The sequence below is a fragment of the Colletotrichum godetiae genome, assembly GCF_030913485.1.
Source record: "Colletotrichum godetiae strain CBS 193.32 chromosome Unknown BDP55scaffold_18, whole genome shotgun sequence".
In the NCBI taxonomy this organism is placed as follows: Eukaryota; Fungi; Ascomycota; class Sordariomycetes; order Glomerellales; family Glomerellaceae; genus Colletotrichum; species Colletotrichum godetiae.
This window is the reverse complement of record NW_026851266.1, coordinates 288,053-305,017: the sequence shown is the minus strand read 5'-3', so window position 1 is coordinate 305,017 and position 16,965 is coordinate 288,053. Positions and strand designations below refer to the sequence as shown.

General features: G+C 50.4%; 6 protein-coding genes across 6 annotated transcripts; 3 read left to right on the top strand and 3 right to left on the bottom strand.

The window, feature by feature from the left end:
- Positions 1-5,525: 5,525 nt before the first annotated feature.
- On the bottom strand, positions 5,526-6,059 carry BDP55DRAFT_714933 (uncharacterized protein; the record flags this gene model as incomplete). The annotated part of the gene is made up of 1 exon (XM_060578282.1): positions 5,526-6,059. The coding sequence occupies one exon, from the start codon at positions 6,057-6,059 to the stop codon at positions 5,526-5,528; it is 534 nt and encodes a 177-aa protein (XP_060430219.1).
- An 827-nt stretch (positions 6,060-6,886) lies between these two features.
- On the top strand, positions 6,887-8,677 carry BDP55DRAFT_551189 (cytochrome P450; the record flags this gene model as incomplete). Its single annotated transcript, XM_060569094.1, has 6 exons — positions 6,887-7,121; positions 7,184-7,698; positions 7,759-8,058; positions 8,118-8,225; positions 8,276-8,442; positions 8,497-8,677. The coding sequence occupies 6 exons, from the start codon at positions 6,887-6,889 to the stop codon at positions 8,675-8,677; spliced, it is 1,506 nt and encodes a 501-aa protein (XP_060430218.1).
- Positions 8,678-8,954: 277 nt separating this feature from the next.
- BDP55DRAFT_703734 (alfa-L-rhamnosidase) lies at positions 8,955-11,708 on the bottom strand (the record flags this gene model as incomplete). Its single annotated transcript, XM_060577977.1, has 1 exon — positions 8,955-11,708. The coding sequence occupies one exon, from the start codon at positions 11,706-11,708 to the stop codon at positions 8,955-8,957; it is 2,754 nt and encodes a 917-aa protein (XP_060430217.1).
- Positions 11,709-12,397: 689 nt separating this feature from the next.
- On the top strand, positions 12,398-14,180 carry BDP55DRAFT_551036 (general substrate transporter; the record flags this gene model as incomplete). The annotated part of the gene is made up of 6 exons (XM_060569085.1): positions 12,398-12,467; positions 12,522-12,602; positions 12,671-12,781; positions 12,841-13,043; positions 13,097-13,984; positions 14,034-14,180. 6 exons carry the CDS (start codon positions 12,398-12,400, stop codon positions 14,178-14,180), a joined length of 1,500 nt encoding a protein of 499 aa, XP_060430216.1.
- A 540-nt stretch (positions 14,181-14,720) lies between these two features.
- On the top strand, positions 14,721-16,201 carry BDP55DRAFT_662004 (NAD-dependent epimerase/dehydratase). The gene has a single exon (XM_060574771.1). The coding sequence runs from the start codon at positions 15,047-15,049 to the stop codon at positions 16,040-16,042; it is 996 nt and encodes a 331-aa protein (XP_060430215.1). The 5' UTR covers positions 14,721-15,046; the 3' UTR covers positions 16,043-16,201.
- Positions 16,186-16,867, bottom strand: BDP55DRAFT_714929 (uncharacterized protein; the record flags this gene model as incomplete). Its single annotated transcript, XM_060578281.1, has 2 exons — positions 16,186-16,524; positions 16,666-16,867. The coding sequence occupies 2 exons, from the start codon at positions 16,865-16,867 to the stop codon at positions 16,220-16,222; spliced, it is 507 nt and encodes a 168-aa protein (XP_060430214.1). The 3' UTR covers positions 16,186-16,219.
- Between the last annotated feature and the right edge of the window lie 98 nt (positions 16,868-16,965).

Sequence of the window (16,965 nt, the reverse complement as noted above, 5' to 3'; positions counted from 1 at the left end):
GGGCCGGAACTGGATCTGGTTCGATCTGGGCTACGCAGAGATCCATAACACAAGTACAGTTGTGGTATGAGCCTTCCTACTACGTGCTAGGAGGTCTGGAAAATCGTGCATACCGAGATCCAGATCACGAGCTGCGGAGAGTGGGGATCACGGAAGTGTACTTGGCTTGACACGTCACTGCGAAGTTTGCATGTTCTTCTACAAGGACTCCTGCGAGACGAAAGTAGATGGAGATCAAAAAACCACGAAGAGGCAAAGCCAATCATGGGGGCAACAATGTGAATGTGAGAAAAGAGCGGCGCAGCAAAATATGTCCACGTGGGAGATCACGAAAACGGCATCACCAACTCGTCTCTCTTCGAACTCAGAGACTTTGTGGATGTCGGTCCATAAGCCTCCCTTCCCCGGTGCTATGACAGGGCTGAAATAGCCAGCGGTTCCTTTCTCAGCATGCTGCATACCGGCAATATGGTATCGGCCCCGGACCACGTCTTGCTAACCAGGGATATCCACCCAGCTTGGACCGAATTTGTCTAGAAGGGAACGTGCAGGAGAGGCTTGCAGGATGCATGGGGCTTCAAGTGCTGGATAGATCTGTCGTTGAGTGTGTCCATGCATGTCATCCTGTATTCATGTGCCCATCAACGGCCGAAGCGTGAGAGAAGCATCCATCTCCAAAATGAGGGGTAAATGATAGATCACTAAATGACTCTCATCTTGCAGTTTGTTATGTTGAGTCGGGAGCTAAACCGAATAGCGAATCGATCTTGATGGCGAAAATCGGGGTTCGTTGCCACTGCGACGGCCTTGCCGGCCGGTACTCTGGTAATGGTTTGTTTGTAGTTGTACACAGAGGTGAAGCATGGCTTTTGCTGAAGATCTTCAGAGCCGAACTGCAACTGAGGTCATCGGTGAGCAGACAGAGACCCCTCCTCCTATCTCCACGGAGGTGTTCATGTACAGCTCACCGGTCGTGTGTCTGCGCTCTGCAGAATATCTCAGCTGTTAAGCATGCGGGCTCTTGAGCTCGCACGTATGCCTGCATAGTCTGCATATACATGCATGACCAACATCTCACGAATTGGATTTGAAGAAGAAATGACGACTTGCATGCCTTACGGACGAACCGTTGAAACCCTGTTCTCTCACGTTTCCTCAAACCTCAAATATTCTGCCCATCTTCAAACGCTGTATTCTCCCAAGAGCCATCAAGCCGGACTGTCCGCCCGGCTGTCAGTCCCAGTTTTCTGCAACACATATCTTGGTGGCGTACGTTGCAGTCTGCATGCACTGCATAACTTACAAGGGGACGATTGACATGGGTGTTGGACTTGTTGCTGCGGGACGTCCCAGACGCACTAATTTCAAGTGAGAAAGACGATGAAAAAAGGAGGAAACCCCGGCCCAAGATCTGTATGACACTTGTTCGCACGATACTCGCAGAAACAGCTGGTCTCTAATGGGAGATAGCCCGTTCAGAAAGAACCATGCGCTGCGTGTGTTTTGAGACCTGTCATAAGTCGGGACCCGTTGGGGCGAGGTCGTACCCGCGGCTCGACGCAGCAAATCCCAGGGATCATGTCTTGAACTTCCAATGACCATGGGGACGTTTACAGATTTGCCCGTGGGACAATTTGGGCACTGGTGAGGGGCGGGAGGCTGCCGTTCCAGTAAGCTGGGCGAAAGATGCAATCCTCATATGGTCGGACTGACTAATTCATGCGCAGAGGATCTTGTTGACCCAGATAATTTCGATCCGAATCGAGATTAAATCATTGCCGTCTCCGACGCAGGTGAGGGAAACTGACTGGAGTTGTGGACCTTTCGGGATCATGCAGGTAGGGGAGGAAGAGTGGTCTCTACCGGTGTCGTATGATTTGAGCCTGTCTCCCCTAGCGAGATGCGCGTACCGAGCTGGATCAACTCCCGCGGGAAGGAAAAACAAACAGGATGTTGTTAATTGGGGATTGGCTGACGGCGATGAAAAGCAAAACCTCGAATCAGTGGCAGGGGACCGCCATTCAACCTCCAACGACGCAAACGTCTAGGTGCTGCCGCTTCCTGTTTTCCACGTTTCTTTTCTTTCGGTTGTTCTTTTCAGATCGTTCCGAGGAACCGATTGTTGTTTTATTGTTTCGCTCGAATCATTTCGTTGCATCTCTCACTCCAACTTTTCACCTTCTGCTATTGTCACGGAATCTGTTGCTCAAGAAAGGATCTGGATTCAATGTCGTTTAATCTCGAAGATCCCCCTTCTGAGCAAGTTCTCCCCGGAACAACTTGTTGAAGAACATAATCAATGGATAGTCGGATCCAGTAGTGACTGAGTTCCTCATCATGGGCTGCGATGACAGATTCCCCTATTCAGTTTGCTTGGGGTCCGTTTGGTATGTACGCACTAGAGGCTGCAAACACCACCCTGACGAGCCGTCCAAGAAACCTTTATGTCAAAGATCTCCTTTCACAAAGGAAACGGCAGAAACCGAGAGTCTCCAAGCTTCTCCTTACTCTCTTCTACAGAGTCGATGAATAGCACTGCATGGAACGTTTTCCGAAGGAAAATGGAGGTTTCGGAATCCCCACATGTCTTTGATTCTGTAGAATCGCTGTTTATACAGCTATCTCATACCATGAATGTTTACAAAGAATCGAATGAAGGCCCCTCAGTTTCTTAAATGGGAAATGAAAACATTGGCTTGCCTCAGACCATTGCTGTGACGTTGATCTCCTTGATCGTCCAGATCTTTCCGCCCTGGCTGCTCGAGAGACCGGAGTACGTAGCTTTCTGAGTGGTAGTAATCGTCTTTCCAAAAAACAGTATTGGGACCGGCAAGAGTGATGACAGTGTCGATGTATTTTTACGCAGAGACAGAAGGGCTACAGTTGGCATTGCACTGGCATCGGCATCGGTGACGGTCTGGCGCCAGATATTACTATCAGAGAGAAGCTCAAATCTATCTTGAATTTCTGGGTGCCCGATACGGCAGAAGCGTCGCTGCTGAGTTGCCCAAAGGATCTGAAAAGTGAGGCCCGGACGCCCCACTGGCCCATCTTGGCGCCGCACCAAGGGTTGTCCGGCCAGGACTTACGCACATTTGACAGCAAGATCATTTGTTCTTTACACTCGAGTCGTATAAAACCAACTCGTCTTACAGACTACTTCGAGCTGCCGGAATGATAAAGTGCCGCGGTATTTTAGAGTCCGTGCCGCCGAGAGCCAGGCATAGAGTCGCATCGACCCAGGAGAACAATCATGAAGCTTCAACGGAGAACGAAACCGAGACTGCCAGGTTTGAAACCTCAATTTCGTTTCCCCCAACTAGGATCGCCTACTCTACATTATGCGAGGCTTGACTCAAGTTGAAAGATGCAATGGCCATCAGCTCGCTGCTCCCCCGCCACGTCTTGTGGTTTCACTCTACGATTCATAGTCTAGCGTTACCACGAGGCCTCTTGCGGGCGAAGAGGCGGTTAAAACGGCAATCGAACTCCTTGTTTAGTATTTCCATGAGAAGAAGCCTCGTGATCCTGAGAGCATTTTACCCATGCGCTGACTTGTGTGAGCGATTGGTTCCGCTTACACAGGGACAATTGGACTTCTGTCCAGAGAGGCAGGAGCTTACCCTAAAAGGAAATGGCTCAGTAAACTTCAGATGACACTAGGATCAAGTTGGCAAGCTTTCATAGCAATACACCTCGGCAAATGTAGCACTGGCATGAACTTTTGGTAGGATCAACCTGGCTCATGGAACTCTTCTATTGGTGGACACGAAAGAGTTTGGCAAGTCGACCCCAACCTCGAAGTCCATCGGGCACATATCTCCGTCGTGGAGAATTGTCTCGTTGGTAAATTCACGATACAGAGTGCTTTACAGAGCAAGCGAATACTACCGGACTTACGATAGAGTTGGTTTCTAGGAGCACTACGGACTGTGACAAAGACAAAGTGCAACAGGCATCATTTATTTGCTCAAGTTTGCAGAAATGGCACATGAATATGAGCAACAGTTCTTAAGATGTGGTCTATATGGTATCTCGACTGATCAACCGTATGATTTCCATTCGTTGTCGGAATTCAAGTCCGAGTTGCTTAAAATGATGTCTGCCCAACGATCTCAACCACCATCAAGGGCGTGACAACAATTATCACCGGCGCCGCGCCTCCCACGCAAAACGGGGGACTGGCTTTATGGCCAGGCATATTGAGCGTAAACAGTTATCTTATCCAAACGACCCTCGAGTGTAAGTGTCTAGTTAGTAAAGGAGCCAGAGGCCAAGCATGCTTAGGTTCTCTGGGCTAATACCATCTTGATCACTCTACTGGCCTTTACAACAACGAGCGCAAAGATTTTTCAAGCCCACTGAAAAAACTGCTACTATAATCCGGGCTTGTGAGAGGCAATTATACCGGATCATACTGCGTGAGATCTAGGCCTCAGACTACAAAGTACTAGAAAACTCTTCGCCACGTGCTCCGCCAGGTCTCACAATACTCGGCGTGCTGCTCAATAAAACATTCGTAATCCTCGCAGATCGGCGGCTAGAGTAGTACTGAGTACCCTGAACTACCGACTTCTCTTCCTTTAGATTTGCACATTTGCTCGGGATGAAGCTCAAGCACATGGGGTCAGTATTATGTCGCCAAAGATCAAGAGTCCTGGACCAAAAGTCGTCCGAATAGGACATCTTGAGACAAGGCTAAATCAATGCCGCCCAAATTTCCGCGCAACCCCTCAATTCTGAAGCGCGACTTCGAATTTCTGTAAATATCATGTTCCATGACACGCGGCAGATGGAGCGGCTCTCACGAGACTTATGCACAATTGTAGTTGGGGTACGCCGACCAAGGTACCAACAATCTTCCTGGAAGAGCCCACTTTGAGAGAGTTAACATTGAAACATGACTTTATTTGTAAATTCCCGTATCGTTACCCATCTCACGATCTGCCGTGACCTCTTGTTAAAATGGATGCATGCATCAATGCCTTGTTGAGTGCTTGCACGTGAGCGATAATAGTATGCAGAGACCAGCTGCCCTTACTAGTGACATATTGGTTGTCTTGGTTCCGAGCGATCATTACTACCGGGAAGCAGAGCCTTGCGCGTTAACGCGTGGAGCCCCAGGATGGTGCGACCCAACCAAACCTATGGAACTGTCCGTCATGATTAGCAATCTGGGGTTGTATGGCTGTCCTCGTTGCCAATTGGTATTTTCCCTTTGATCACCCTACTCTAGATTTCCCCGTTGTTTGTCCGATGACTTCGGGGTTTGCGTAGAAGGGGGAGTAGAGTCTCTAAGTGGCTGTTCGTATAAGTTGGTGCGACGGCGCCAAAAGGCAATGTCTCCAGAGTTTGGAAGAAGGTTTAGATTTGTTTAGTGAAACCAAAACGTTAAAAATGGCCCGCGGTGCGAATTGGCCAGGGAAACTCCGAGAAGCGGGCATCGAAACGTTCTTCAAAGTGTAATTCTTCTCTAAAGTCCGAAAAGGCTTGTTCCTCTGATGGCTGTTGACTACCTACAGCTTTCACGGATTGCATCGAATAGGCGACAAGGTTCCCACCACCCTAGCTCCCGCATTCCGGGAATGAAGCTGTCTGCCCGAATGATCAGCCCTAGCATTGCACAGAGCATGTGGGTAGTGCAACTCTTTCGACCTGTGTGCCGCACTCCCACGGTTCTTTCGATTATGGTGCCGAAGTCCCGACTTGCGAGCACCGATAGCAAAGAAATCCCAAGATAAGCTGCCGTTGCAAAAGCATAAGCGGCATAGTTCAGACATTGGTGACGACTTAATGGGAAACGGTGATCTTGGCATCCTGTCAACGGCATACCCGATCGAAGCCACGCCCACCAGCTGGTCCTGGTTCGTCGGATCACGATGAATTCTAGATGCCCCCGGTGCCAGGTGGGCGTTTAGATAAGATGGCGGTGGAACCTCTGCATATTTGACGTTCCATTGCTTCTCCAAAGTCCCAAATATATCGGGGTCCACGACAAAAAAATATTCAGCTAGACAGCCACCCTCGCCAACAAACATCGACCATCGCAAAAACGGCATTTTGGCCCCTGTGTCTTTCGTCAGCAAATTCGATAGTACAGCTCCTTGCTGACATACTCCACACGTCAACTCCGCAATGCACCGGGTGCGATGACCCTTGTGAGCCACTTCCTGCAACAGCAATTGCCACTATCCGGACCGCTTCCTCCTTATTCTTGCCCACAGGCCGAACCAACCTCCAAGCATGTGGTTCCAAGGGGTTGCGATCCGGGCCTGCAGCCGCTCTACTTCTACTTGCATCAGCCGAGCTGTTCTATGAGTGCGGAGCTACCGCCGTACCCTGTTGCCGTGGTATGGATCCTCGATTCGTGTAGTTCGCAGGGACTGATCTTGTTTGTTTGTTCGATTGTTTAACACAGGGACTAATCTATTCCAGTCCATGATACCAAACGACGTATCAAAAACAATTTTCACATTTGAACCGTCGGCAATCGATAGTACAGCTTCTTCCTGGGGCTCTGATCTTATCCAATACGAACCGGCGCAAAGTGATGGCTCTTCTCTACTCATGAATTCGCACCGGGACCGATTGGGAACCCTCGCCATGATGGCGTATAGTTTTCGTTGCAGCCAACGGACGTTGGGTAGAGCCCAGACCTACCTATTTGGCCTGGAAACATCAAATGGGGAAACGCCTCATACTATTCCTCACGGCTTGCAGAGTGTACATGTGAGTGGAAACGGTAATGCTATGCCCCCATTCTGGAAAGAGACATGGCATGATGGGGTGACTGATATAAAAAGCAGCTGCGTTGCCGACCGTTAGACAATTGCGTTCCAAGCGATCAATCCCACAGTCACAAACAACTCCAGAAATCATCCTTGCCATGACGTGGTTCGCTGCTATCACGGTCTTCGGTGCCCTGAATGACTTTACGGTCAAGATGGTTTATCTGGTTTCCTTCTACCTCGTCATCAAGTACACGTACCGGATATTCTTGTCTCCTATTGCCAGTTTTCCCGGGCCGAGGATTGCCGGTATGACTAAACTCTACGAAGCCTATCACGTCCTGCTGAAGAACGATTGGCTTGAGAACATCATCTCACTCCACGAAAGATACGGTACGTTGTGCGCCCATTGCTTGTAACTTGCACTGGCAACCAAGCTGAGAATGTCATAATAGGCCCTGTCGTGAGAATTGGGCCCAACGAACTGCACTTCGTCGACAACAAGTTCAACCTCGACCATCACCGGCGCGCCGACCTCTTCAAGTGCGATAACTACTACGGTCTTCTCAACAAACTTCTTGGCGGACTGGCTAGTCCTACGAAGCATGCGCAGAGAGCAGCAGTCATGCGGCCAATTTTCTCTGGCCAGGCTTTGGCTGAATACTCCAAGACTTTGGATAAGCATGTAGAGTCTCTTCACTCACGCCTTGCAGATGCTGCTTCAGATAAAGAAGTTATCAACTTGACGCATTACCTATGGGCTTACACCAACGACGTCATGATTTCGTATCTCACTGAAGAGAACTATGGTTTTCTCAAGGTCTACGATTTGCAAGCCACTCACGATGTGACACGAGCCTTCAGCGCCATCGACCTCGCTACCGTACTAAGATGTATGCCACCGATCAAGATCATGTTTGATTATGTCCCAGCTCTTCGATCCTTTTCACCTTTGGGGTGGCTTGACAACGTAAGCTCACTGGACCGACCCTCTCCGGATACAACATCAAGATTACTAACCTCTTCACAGTTAATTAGCTCTCACGTCAGACCTACGGTCAAGTCTTGGGATGACGAGAATAGTCATCAGAGTGTGTTGGCTCGGGTCTTCAACGAGATAGGGAACGAGACCCAAACCGTGCACGAGTCATCACAAGCTATTTTCATTGGCAATGAATCCCTTCTCAGCAACTTGACTTTCGTACTCCACCATCTCATCCAAAACCCGGAATGCATCAAGAAAATTCGAGCCGAACTGGATACTCTGGATATCGGCACATACGGGCACCGAATCTGGAGGGACCCAAAAACCAGTCAACTAAGATATTTGGTATGTGCGACCTTGATGTTGGCATAAATTAATAGAATTTGGCGCTGATGCTTTCTCAGGATGCTGTATGCAGGGAGTCATCCCGCTTGAGCTCGCCCAGCTGGCATCGACAACCACGACAGAGTGAAACTCCGGTGCAATACCAAGGAGCGATCATACCTCCAATGGTGAGAGAATCTTAGTCACTTGCACTCTGGTTGTATCTGACAATTCGCAGACGAGTATGAGCTTCACCTTACATCTACTCGAGCGCGATGCCATCCTCTTCCCAGACCCGAATACTTTCAAGCCTGAAAGATGGCTTGGTTTCAATCAAGAATCAAAGACAACCAAGAGTCATTCCGTCTCATTTGGTACTGGTACACGAACATGTCTAGGACAACAGTAGGTGTTATATGTTCACCCCGAAGATATGCTTCAACTAACATGCTTCACCAGTATTGCGCACCGAGTTCTACGCAAAACGGTCGCATTCCTCATCTACAACTTCAATATTTCATTATGGAATGAGAAAATGGATAGGGCAGACGGATTCCGTTATTTGAACACATACCCCAAGAAAGGTCACGAAGGCTACATGAAGGTCCAAATGACACCGCGATTTGGATCAAATGCATAGCGACTCAGCGACTGTTTCCTTCATTTGAGAGATATCACTCTATAATTACCTGATCAAATTCTTCTTGACTACTATTTCATTCCAACACTTTTATATACCTCAGAATGTTTCTAGAACGAAGGGTTGCAGTGCGAACTTGCGAAGCATGAGATGGTCTTGAATGATACCCAACAGCAATGGGAACTATCCAATGAGGACAATTCATACATGAGTACATAATAAAATTCCCGTAAAATCAATTTCATGTAAGACCTCGAGGAACGTGAAAGAATCAAGCCTAACCCGCGATTGTGTTCGATGGCAGAGGCTGGTTAGCGGCCACCAAGGGCAGAGGCGGCCACTCGCCCGGGTCAAAGGTATCCTCAAACTCATGAACCCCTGACTGCACCATCACTACAGCACGTTGTTTCTCTGTCTCTGCGGCAAAGGATCTTGGTAACCCTGAAGGTAGAAACACTGCCGCGGAGCAGCTTGGCGGGACTTCTAGCCTCATCTTGAAGTCTGTGCCATCCAGCACCCATTCGCAAGCCACCTTTCCGTAAGGGCCGTCAAAAGAGACAGTAGCGTTCGTCAAATTCCCACCTGGAACAGGTTCTACGCGAATCATCCTCCAGCCAGGCTCTTGAGGTGAGATACCACCGACAGACCCGTGAAGCCAGTCTGCCACCGCGCCAAGGGCGTAATGATTGAAGCTGGTCATCTGCCCTGGGTTGATTCGCCCATCTGACAGCATGCTATCCCATCGCTCCCATATCGTTGTCGCCCCCTTTGATACGACAGGGTACAGCCAGCTCGGGCAAGTTGTCTCGAGAAGCATTCGATATGCCAGTTGCGGGCGTCCAATCTTGGTGAGAGCATGCGATATCACCGGCGTTCCCGCGAAGCCCGTACTGATATGGAAGCGCGCAGTTCGAACCAACTTCTCGAGGGCTTTTGCAGCAGTCTGGCGTTGGGATACGTCGTCGGGATACAAACCAAACCGAAACGCGAGGGATAACCCAGTCTGAGAGCTCGACATCAGGTTACCTTCGGGCGTGATGTAACGCCTCTGGAATAGCTGTTTCAATCTCTCGCCATCACTGGCATACTTGGCAGCTAAATCAAGCTTTCCGACGGCCGCACAGAGGCGTGAGAAGACCAAAGTCGTGTGTACCAAATAAGCATTCGCAACAAGAATGCTGTCAGTCCGACCGTTCCCAGGATCATCAGGAGGTGCACTCGGATCAAGCCAGTCAGCTAGCTGCCACTTATCCGGGTTCCAAAGACCGTCGGAAGCTCTGTCAACTCCTTCGTCAAGCCATGTTTGCATGCTAGCGAACTGCTTCTCAAGCAACCCCTTGTCAGAGCTGTATTGGTACAGCGCGTCTGGGGCGAGAACAGTCACGTCGTCCCATACAGCCTGGGCAATGTGTGGCCAGTTGGGCGAGATCGCCAGGGGAACAACCAAGGGTGGAATGCCTCCTTTTCCCTCTTCCAGTTGTTCAGCCGCCACATCCTCAAGCCAGTTGCCTAGGATGCCTAACGTATCGTACAGGAACGTTGCTGTCGGGCAGAACACCTGTAAATCTCCGGTCCAACCAAGTCTTTCGTCGCGTTGAGGACAGTCTGTTGGAATCGATAAGAAGTTGCCACGCATAGACCAAACCACATTTTTGTGAAGTTGGTTGACGTAGGGGTTCGAACACTCAAAGAAGCCTCTGCGCCTCATGTCTGTGTGCATCACGAGAGCTTGGATGTCGTTTGTGGAGGGGCCACCACCCGGCCATCCATCGACTTGGACATATCTGAAGCCGTGGAAGGTGAACTTGGGTGACCAATCATAAAGAGGCTCGCCCGATCCAATGATAGTATCAGAGCACTTGGCATCTCTCAAGGGTCTGGTGCCTAGTTCGTCGTTTTCCATCACCTCAGCGTGGCGGAACGTGACCTCTTGTCCCTCTCGGAGGTGAACCGACTTGATGAAGAGCTTTCCGACAAGATTCTGGCCAAAGTCAAGAATCGTTTTCCCAGTCTTGCTCTGGAAGACTTTGATACATGCCTTCGTCTCGATGACTCGAACTGGCGGTGCGTCCGGTGCCACCATCGCTGCTTGAGGCCATGGAAGAATCCTTGCGTCTGAGGTGTCCCCAGGAACTTCGACAGACTTCCAATCTCCCTTCTCTTCCCGCATATCGTACACCTCGCCATCGTAAATTTCGCTTCTGGTAAGAGCACTGGGGGCACAAGACCAGGATTCATCTGAAAGAAGGCTCCAGGAAGTGACAGATCCTTCCTTGACTTCTAGTTGCGTGAATAGTCCGAGAGTGTCGCCATATCGAAATCGTATTCCGCCCTTAAACCCAAGCCGCCCAGCGTACCACCCTTCCGCAACTTCGACGCAGATCGTATTCTTCCCGCCAGGAATGAGGAGCTTCTGCACGTCAAGAATACGATAGACAAGACGATGCTTGTAGCTGGTCCAGCCCGGGGCCATGCACTCGTCCGTGACTGACTTCCCGTTGATCCAGGCTTCGAAAACACCCAGCGATGTGATGTACAAACGGGCTGAAGCAGAGCTGAGATCGAGCTCTTGAGGTAATGTGAACTCTTTGCGGAAGCGAATAGGTCGTAGAGGGCCATGAGGTCCAACTCGCTGGGCCGCTGTGATGAAGTCGGCTCGAAAGTCGTCTCTGTTCAGCAGAGCAGCTTCCACGGTTGCTGGCTCAGACCACGCACTTGGCTCGTCGTTGGCATAAGTTTCGTCACCCAGACTCTCCCCATATACCCGTACTCGAACCGTCGCAGTTTCACGAGAAGCCAGATCCCTTGCCGGCCATGGCACAAGCACAGACTGGTCACTGGCCTCTTTGTAGCTTTGGGGCTTCTCGTCACAAGCGAACTTGATCTCGAGTTCGTACGAAGTCTGCACCCAGCCAGCGATAGTAGCATCGCTAGTTTTGAATCGCCAAGAGACTCTTGGCTTAGACGTAGCGACGCCCAGGCCACTGTGGTGGTGTTCGAAGACAGGCTGCGTAATTGCTGGACAAGACATGGTTTGTTGTGTGCAACTAGTAGTGACATTCATCGACCCATGCACCTCAGTCAGTCTGGATTCCGAGAGGTGAAATAGACTCAATAAAACCTTTGCGGTCTAATGTCCCCCGTGCTTGGCAACTTCCGGTGCAAAGAGGCACCGAATCGGTTTTGGTTTGGCACGAGCTCAAGATGATCACCGCGCGGCCAACTGCCGTTATCTCAAGGGTTATTAGAATGTACGTATCGGCATCGGCAGCGGTTCCGGAGCAGCCAAGCCTGTCATTGACCACTCACGAGACGTTCGAGATGTAGGATCTCAAGGATGAAGCGGAGACTCCGCGCCCCCGCATGCTCTAGGTAGGGGCAAGGATGAAAGGTAAACTAGGAAGGAAAGTCGTGCCGAGCGCTAAACAGTACCAGTCATTTGAGCGATCTGATGGAAGTTGCCGATATCAGTCTGGGCAATACGTTAGCTAGGCGAATTCGTCATGACTACGGCGTTCTGACCTCCTGGCCGGCAACATCTTTGTAGCGTAGAGCCGAATTCATCGGTGTACCTTTGCACCGACCATGTAGTAGGGTAGAGGGCTGATTTGATATAGATGATCTTAATGCCCCAGATTTCAACCTGCATGTTGGAACTGCAGTTCCCCAGATTCTTGACTACTCCACACATCTTCTTGTTAGTTGTTCGGTGACTTTGGAATGGGTTTCCTCATTTTTGCTGTGGCGCTCGTCGCCGCTCAGGGTGGCTTCATCTATGGGTTTGATTCTGGTTTGTTTCCGATGTCTCCGATGTACTTGATGAGAGAATACTAACGAGAGTCAGGGATTATCGCCACAACCTTTGGCCATGATAGTTTCAAACTCAAGATGTATGGACCGTCTATGGTCAACACTAGCTATCAAGGTACGACTCACACAACCCTAGACGATCTCATGTGATATATACACAAAACTGACTCTTCATCTTCACAGGTGCCATCGTCTCGGTCTACAACGCTGGCCAGGCCATCGGCGGAATGACAGTAGGCTACCTTGCCGACAAGCTGAGCCGAAAGTACACGATTCTTCTTGCTTCGATCTTGAGTTGGTTTCCCCCCACACGTGGAAAAATACATTGGAAGTGTTTCTGATACTCCCATCAGCTATTGTTGGGTCCATACTACAATGTGCAGCTGTCCAAGTTGGCATGATGATTGCAGGCCGTCTCGTGGCTGGCGTCGGCTGTGGTCAACTCCTCTCTGTTGTTCCCATCTATCTTGCCGAAGTTGCACCTCCAGCGCGCCGAGGTTTCCTCGTCGGACTCCAGGGTATGATGATAGCCATAGGTTTTGGCATTGCTAATTGGGTATCTTCCTCGACTTGTTCAGGTACCTCCTTCACACACTGACTGTATTCCAGGTTGGTTACGCGGGCGCGTTTGCAATGGGAGATGGTCAATGGCGGATCCCACTGGCAATGCAACTCCCTATCCCGATTCTCCTCTCCGTCATGGTCTTCTACGTACCGTTCTCGCCTCGGTGGCTTATACTCCGTGATCGATACGAAGAAGCTAGGACCGTTTTGGCGAGCTTACACGGGGCTGCAGACAATGACGATCTGGTTGGCCGCGAGCTCATACAAATCCGTGAGCAGATTCTACTGGAGCGATCCCAGGGCAATATGGACTGGATGACAGCCCTACGTGCACTATTTTCCAGAAAATATGTCCGCCGCACACTTACAGCCGCCTTCATTGTCACCATGGGACAGCTCAGCGGCTCTTCTGTCATTCAGAACTTCCAGAACATTTTCTACGCCACCGTCGGCTTTACTGGCAGAACAGCGCTGCTTATTAGCGGTGCGTACGGCATGATGGGGATTCTCGGCCAGGTCATCTACCTCTTCGTCGTCGCAGATCGCTGGCCACGAACTCGTACTCTATGGAGCGGCTCTCTGGTACTGAGCGCCATGATTGCATTGTGCATGGCTCTCAGCGCAGTCTATGGCAATAAGGACAATGACAATGCAGCCGGAGCGAGGGCCGCCATAGGCGCCATCTTTCTCTACTCCATGTGCTACGCGATATTTTTCAATGCTATGATCTGGGTTGTGCCCTCGGAGCTGTTTCCCTTCTTCCTGAGGACCAAGGGTCTGGCGTTTGCGGTCGCTGCCAAGTCTGTTACTGCGATTGTGCTCTCACAAGTTACACCGCTAGCAATTGCATCCGTCAGCTGGAGGTACTACTCGCTCTTCATCGCAACTAACCTGGCGGCTGCCGTCTTCTACTTCTTCTTCCTGCCAGAGACTGTAAGTCACGTCCTCAACGAGCTAACTAACTCTTACTGACTCTTGGCAGTCCGGAAAGTCCTTGGAGGAGATTGCGGAGCTGTTTGGAGATGACCTAGCAACTAACCGCCTGGGAGAGCTGGATGTGGACGCGAAGAATGGAATCGGTCCAGAGGCGGAGCTCCATGAATTCGCCGAGAGACGATCTCAAGCTTGATAGGGCCATTTCAATCAGAGACCCAACGAGCACATTACGATCCTAGGGCTTCTCTTTACATCTAGCAAGAGAACCACATCGTGCCCAGCACCCGGACGTGTAGTAAAACTAGCACGTGCCGTTGGCAGCATTCAGGCCATCACTTCTTAAAAGTTTCCCGCTGATCGTTTTGTTCCCTTATGTGAAATCGGCCGTTGAAGCAACTGCGGGAACCACACCAGACGTGGCCATTAAGATTGAGTTTGGACTTAAAAGACAGCCAAAGGGCTGTATGATGAGCCGGCAGAAAACGCCGATCGGGAGAGACGGGAACCAACACCTGTCTTACCTACTTCCTTCAAGTCGCTAGCCGCTGAAACAACGACCGAGAAGACCGTTTATTCGGAGACAAGTCCGACACTCCCCGTAATCTCACTGCCGGGGAATCATCCAGTTCATCGATGCGGGGCTGTGGATCATGCGGGGTTGCAAGCGTTGCCACCCGGACTTCTTCCCGGTGCGGAGATCTTTGCCGGACGAATTCGGAGAAAGGTCATGTTGAAGGAAAGCTCGCGATGCTACGATCGCGTTCAGGCACTGAGACTAAGGCTTCAGCTGGCAGATATGACTAACATAAAGATTATGCTATCCACTAAGTGGTCGCATGCCGATCACTTCAAAAAGGAGCGGATCGGTTGAGGAACTCTATGTTATCTATAGTACTTAGACAACACATTCCGGATTCCTTGGGTATTACAACAATCTCGAAACCCCGGAGACTGGAAAATTGCAACTCCACTGCCGAGGTTTCACGAGTCTAAACAACAACTATTAACTCCTACCACGCTCCTGTACTGTTTCATGAGCCGTCAGACTTAGCCCTCAAAATGGCATCTGAAGGAGACCACATCCTCATAACCGGGGCCGCCGGCTTCATAGGCCAGGAACTCATCACTGCCCTCCTTTTATCATCACCGTCGATTCATCTTACAGCAACAGACACCACGGCCCCTCCAATTAGGAACCAAGCCCTTTCTCACGTATCCCGCATAACGTCACTCCAAACAGACCTCACTTCACCAGAGGCTGTCGCTTCCCTACTTACAAACCGCCCGCGATTCAGCGCAATCTACCTTCTTCATGGCATCATGTCCGGAGGCGCGGAAGCAAATCTTGAATTGGGTCTTGCCGTAAATCTCGACAGCCACCGTCTCATCCTCGACGCCTTGCGCCAAGAAACATCGCCGCATCGCAGAACTGTTGTGGTATTCCCCAGCTCATTAGCGGTCTACGGCCCCGCTACCCCGGGCCAGATCAACACCGAGACAACTTGCCCGATACCCCAGTCCTCATACGGCGCGCAGAAGCTGATAATCGAGACGCTATTGGGAGATTACTCACGCCGTGGACTCCTAGACGGACGGATCGTGCGGCTGCCCACCATCATCGTCCGTCCGGGGGCCCCGAGCGCTGCGGCTTCTTCCTTTGCTTCGGGTATTGTGAGAGAGTCACTCAAGGGCGAGGGAAACATCTTGCCTGTAAGGTCGGAGCTACCCATGTGGGTGTGCTCGCCGAAGACGGTGGTCAAGAATCTTGTGGACGTCAAGGGCATTCCTCGTGAGAAGTTTGGGATTTCGAGGGTCCTCAATTTGCCCGGCATCACTGTCACTGTGGCAGACATCCTGAATGCACTAGAGGCTGTAGGAGGAACAACAGCAAGAAACCTAGTTCGCGAAGAGAGGAGCCCGCAGATCGAAGCCATTGTAGGGAGTTGGCCGGCGTATTTTGATGTTTCCAAGGCCCTCGGTCTCGGCCTCTCTCAGGATCGGGACCTGGTAACCACAGTCAAGGACTTCGCAGAGCGCCTTCGGGCTGGTGTTTAGATATCTTTCTCCCTGACGTGGGTGGTCAATCTCATGACAATTCATAGTGATATATCTGAGAAGATCATCTAAGAGTACCTTAGACATCGAAATAGGACATATTGATAAAGAGGAGAAACGTAGAGAAAGTGTATCAAACAAGCGTTCTATCGTATCTTCCGCGTCAGCTATCATCCATCATCGCCCAACTCCAAACAGTTCACCAAAAACAGTCGTCCACTTCAACTTCTTAGTCTTCAACATCCCAACCCATTCCGGCAGCAAATCGTGCAAATAATGGAGGTTTGCATTGCGCCAATACCCCGCCTGTTTGGTCCTCAGCGACAGAGGCGTATTCTCCCAAGCTCTAGTGTACAAGTACATAATCCACATGACGTCTAAAGAAGTCATGCCAAACTTTTCAGCCTCGTTTCCGAGGTTAGCAAGCACTCGCTCGAAAAACTCGTCCCAAAAGGAGGGATCAGGCTCAGGGTCAGAATCATCTTCATGTCCAATTGTCGTTCATCTCACGCCCATAACTTTGGGTTCGATGCCACCTTTGAGCTCTTGGATGGATTAGTCAAAGATATCGACTAGTTTCTTGGCCACACAATCGAAAAGCTCCAACTTTCTATAGTACTCACCCCATGAGAGATTGAGGTTGAACTCTTTGGGTTGGAGATAGTAGAGGGCCGCGGAGTGTTCAGATGGGATCAGGTCTGGTATTTCGTCGAACATGACACCTGGGATACGCAAGTAATTCTGTGGCTCGTTCAGGTGCTTTATATCATAGACTAACTCGTCATCTGTTCTGGTAGACTCATCTGAAGGTGGTGGCGAGGACATTCTTTGGGACTGAAGTGGTCCTGGTATGCTGGATTGCTAATGTTCTGAGAGCTGATATGATATCGAATTCCTGGTAGACTGTGATTGTAACCACCAAG